The 4,491-nt window shown below is 48.7% G+C and overlaps 1 protein-coding gene across 1 annotated transcript in view; it reads left to right on the forward strand.

Moving 5' to 3' along the window:
* The first annotated feature begins 1,693 nt into the window (after positions 1-1,693).
* LOC112262146 (uncharacterized protein C1orf115 homolog) overlaps positions 1,694-4,491 on the forward strand; it is a 3,113-nt gene continuing 315 nt past the window's right edge. Inside the window, exons 1-2 of the mRNA XM_024437865.2 lie at positions 1,694-2,141; positions 4,383-4,491. The exon at positions 4,383-4,491 is cut by the window's right edge and continues 315 nt beyond it. Coding sequence (XP_024293633.1) covers positions 1,764-2,141; positions 4,383-4,491 — 487 coding nt within the window. The 5' untranslated portion in view covers positions 1,694-1,763. The remainder of the gene's footprint in view (positions 2,142-4,382) is intronic.

Here is a 4,491-nt window from a genome sequence, read left to right on the forward strand (position 1 = left end):
AATTCTTATTTTCAATGACGGCCTAGGAACAGTGGATTAACTGCCTGTTCAGGGGCAGAACGACAGATGTGTACCTTGTCAGCTCAGGGATTTGAACTTGCAACCTTCTGGTTAAATGTCATTGAATGCGGCCCGTTTCTTCACCAGGCTAGAACTGAAATCCTGGAATAACTTTTATCTTGTGGCCTTTTCTTTGTATCGATGGAACCACACTTTGATGGGACACGGTCCGGCCACCTGGGCGAGGTTTCGGTGCTGCGTTGGGCTCTACTGAGTTCAGGGAGATTGGGAAAAGCCTCATCGCCCAAAACTTCCTTGAACAGCTGAGCCACGAACTGGGTTGGATATCCTGTCTCAGAATCCTCTGGCAGTCCAATCACACTGATATTCTGCCGCTTTGAGCGTGAAATCAAATCTTCCACTTGTAGCTGCAGAGACTTGTTGGCGCATGTCAAGCCTGGTTTCCAGCGCAATGAGTTGGTCGCTGTGGCCCGAGAGACCGGCCTCAACTTCGGCCAGTGTGGTAGTGTGAGATGCCACAGAGCCCCGGATGGTTTCCAAGGTTGACTAAAATGGAGGCAGTGCAGCCGCCAGTGAGTTATTCACCAATTCGGGGTGTGTTCTGCTGCCAAACTTTCATGCCATTTTGCCAGCTGTCTGACCTTGGATCTCCAGTGTTATCCAGTTAGCCGTGTCACCCAGAGTGGCTATTGAAGCCTTCAATGAAGGTGGGGTGGTAGCCATTTTAGCTGAAGTTGATTTGGTACAATGTGAAGTTTTTCCCGTCGATTGTCCAAAGCGTGTGACTGGTTTGCTCATGCTAGTGTCGGTACACTCTATTACTATGTAATTAAAATTACTTTTGAGGTCATGAGAAGTATGAATTTAGGGGAAATTGAGGATTATTTACAAAAGTTGTCGGAGAAGAGACCTCGTGCGACTTCTTAATACATTGCTCAACTGGAAGCCGTTCCTGAGATAATTAAGCAATTAACATCCCATCATGCTTAGGGTCATGTATAAAGAAGCCCAGTTGACCATTATTTTGGGTACCAAGGCTAGAAGAAGAGATCTCAGTGACTTTGAAAGAGGGGTCTCAAATGAGCATAGGGGGTTTAAAGGGTGTGTGTGTGTGTGTGTGTGTGTGTGTGTGTGTGTGTGTGTGTGTGTGTGTGTGTGTGTCTCAATCACCAGATCTCAACCCAAATGAACACTTATGGGAAATTCTGAAGTGGCACCTGAAACAGCGTTTTCCACCACCATCAACAAAACACCAAATTATGGAATTTCTTGTGGAAGAATGGTGTCACATCCCTCCAATAGAGTTCCAGACACATGTAGAATCTATGCCGAGGTGCATTGAAGCTTTTCTGGAGGCTCGTTTTGATCCAACACCCTATTAAGACTCTTCATGTTGGTGTTTCCTTTATTTTGACAGTTATCTGCAGGCTATATTTACTGTAGATTCCCGAGACACACACTGAAGTTTTTACAACTTGTCACCCAACCTGTAGTTAACCATGTTGTTATTAGGCTAATGTCATAACTACCCTACTTATAACCCAATATTAACGTTTTTTTTGTATTTATTAAATTAAGCTGATATAGACAGCCTGGCTAAAGGCAGTCCTATCTCTATCAGTTAGCTGGCCAAGTAGTCTGTCGCTATGCGCTATGGTTCCAAAGGTCCCCTTCCAACATTCCACCTGCTTCACAGCCAATAGACGGGAACGCGTCCTGGTGAGCTGGACTACAGAAAGAACATGCCGCGACGGAAACGTCAAAACAAAAAGCCATCCAAGTCTGCATCAGAAGATCTGACAAGAATAATAGAAAATGTCGAGTTTCAATCGGATGATGTGGATGGGGAGAGAGAAGGCGGGAGAGTGAAGAGAGAGGGGAGGCAGTGGGAGACAGAACCAGGGACAAGAGGCACTCCGATGAGTGAGTGTGAGCGCGTTAGCCTGGTAAAACAGAACGGTCCTACTCTGAAGACGTCCAAACAAGTTCACATCGTCTTCCTCCCCGACAGATACCAAACTCTCATAGAGGTGGAGGACAGCGAGGGAAGAGAGGAGGAGGAGAGGAAAAAAGAGGCGAAGGAGAAGAGAAAAAGGGAGAAACACAAGAAGTACAGAAAGGTAGGCTATAATGTTAGGTGAAGCAAAAAAGAATAATTCAAGTCTCCTCTACAAAATAGTGTAATATTCTACATTTTGCTTTAGATAGTTGTTCCAAGTTATGTAACCCTAGAAACACTGCATTCACTGAATTCTTGAACTCTTGAATTCTTGTTGCTGTGCTGTGTCACTATGAACAAGTTAACCATTCACTAACTGAGTGAGTATGGTGAACTATGGGTTAGTTCAACTCTGTCAGCACTATTTACAGGATCAGATGGGTTAGTCAGGGGCAGACTTAGTGATTTGGAGGCCCCAGGCAGAGAGACCAGTCAGAGGCTGGGATTTATAGTAAAGACATGTAATTAAACTGTACAAATATTTTACATTTTAATGTGCCATGATGTTTTCATCTGATTGTCAAACAAATCACTTGAAAAAGTAGGTTACCTTCGCATGTTCATACAAAAATAATTCCAGCATCCGAACAGTATGCTGTGCATCTGCCAACTTTCCTTCAATTTTGTAATTGGCTGAAACTAATTCCTCCGGAGAAAGCATTCCGAGCGAGCGAAACAGCTGATGCTGTCTGGCCAAAAAGAGTATGACATGCAATAATATTTTTGGCCAGACAGGTTCAGATACATGGGGCTATACATACATGCCTTCTACCTCTATGACAATGGCAGTATTATCAGCAGCACCTGTCTTTTTACTAAATAATTGCGTATTGTATCCCCCTTAGGTGGTTAGGGGTTAAGGGGGTGTGGTTAGGAGTTAAGGGGGCGGTTAGGTGTTAAGGGGTGTGGTTAGGGGTTAAGGGGGTGGTTAGGGGTTAAGGTGGGGGAGGTTAGGGGTTAAGGTGGGGGTGGTTAGGGGTTAGGGGTTGGTTAGGGGGGGTGGTTAGGGGTTAAGGGGGGTGGTTAGGGGTTAAGGGGGGTGTGGTTAGGGGTTAAGGGGGGGTGGTTAGGGGTTAAGGTGGGGGTGGTTAGGGGTTAAGGGGGTGTTAGGTTAGGGGTTAAGGTGGGGTGGTTAGGGGTTAAGGTGGGGGGTTAGGTTAGGGGTTAAGGTGGGGTGGGGTAGGGGTTAAGGGGGGGTGGTTAGGGGTTAAGGGGGGGTGGTTAGGGGTTAAGGGGGTGGTTAGGGGTTAAGGGGGGTGGTGGTTAGGGGTTAAGAGGGGGTGGTTAGGGGTTAATGGGGGTGGTTAGGGGTTAAGAGGGGGTGGTTAGGGGTTAAGGGGGGTGGTTTGGGGTTAAGGGGGGGTTTGGTTTGGGGTTTGGGGTTGGGGGTGTAGGGGTTAAGGGGGGTAGGGGTTAAAGGGCGGTAGTTAGGGGTTAAGGGGGTGGTTTGGGGTTAAGGGGTGGTTAGGGGTTAAGGTTGTGTGGTTAGGGGTTAGGGGTGTGTGGTTAGGGGTTAAGGGGGTGTGGTTAGGGGTTAGGGGGTAGGGGTTAAGGGACGGTGGTTAGGGGTTAAGGGGGTGGTTTGGGGTTGGGGGGTGGTTAGGGGTTAAGGGGGTGGTTAGGGGTTAAGGGGGTGGTTTGGGGTTAAGGGGGTGGTTAGGGGTTAAGGGGGTGTGGTTAAGGGATGGTGGTTAGGGGTTAAGGGGGTGGTTACGGGTTAAGAGGGGGTGGTTAGGGGTTAAGGGGGTGTGGTTAGGGGTTAAGGGGGGTAGGGGTTAAGGGGGTGGTTAGGGGTTAAGAGGGGGTGGTTAGAGGTTAAGGGGTTAGGGGTTAAGGGGGTGGTAGGGGTTAAGGGGGTGGTTAGGGGTTAAGAGGGGTGGTTAGGGGTTAAGGGGGTGGTTAGGGGTTAAGAGGGGGTGGTTAGGGGTTAAGGGGGTGGTTTGGGGTTAAGGTGGGTGTGGTTAGGGGTTAAGGGGGTGGTTTGGGGTTAAGGTGGGTGTGGTTAGGGGTTAAGGGGGTGGTTAGGGGTTAAGGTGGGTGGTTAGGGGTTAAGGGGGTGGTTAGGGGTTAAGGGGTGGTTAGGGGTTAAGGGGGTGGTTAGGGGTTAAGGGGGTGGTTAAGGGTTAAGGGGGTGGTTAGGGGTTAAGGGGGTTGTTAGGGGTGCTGAGAGCAGAGCAGTAGACTGTGAGTAAATCTGAGTAAATCTCTCACAGCCCTAAGCTCTAACATATGACACTAGTTAACTGCTGCAACACACACTCACATACACCCCACCACACACACAATGTATGTTTTTGTGTGCGTCCCTTGTGATTGCTTGTGCCTGACTCTGTGTCTGTGTCCCATTGGTCCTGTCTGGTAGAACGTCGGGAAGGCTCTGCGGTTCGGCTGGCGATGTCTGGTTGCCGGGTTACAGAGCTTAGCGAGCGGCTATGCTACACCCCTTTCGGCTGCAGCCACGTTGGTGACCG

This window comes from Oncorhynchus tshawytscha, linkage group LG11 (assembly GCF_018296145.1).
Source record: "Oncorhynchus tshawytscha isolate Ot180627B linkage group LG11, Otsh_v2.0, whole genome shotgun sequence".
NCBI classification, from domain to species: domain Eukaryota; kingdom Metazoa; phylum Chordata; class Actinopteri; order Salmoniformes; family Salmonidae; genus Oncorhynchus; species Oncorhynchus tshawytscha.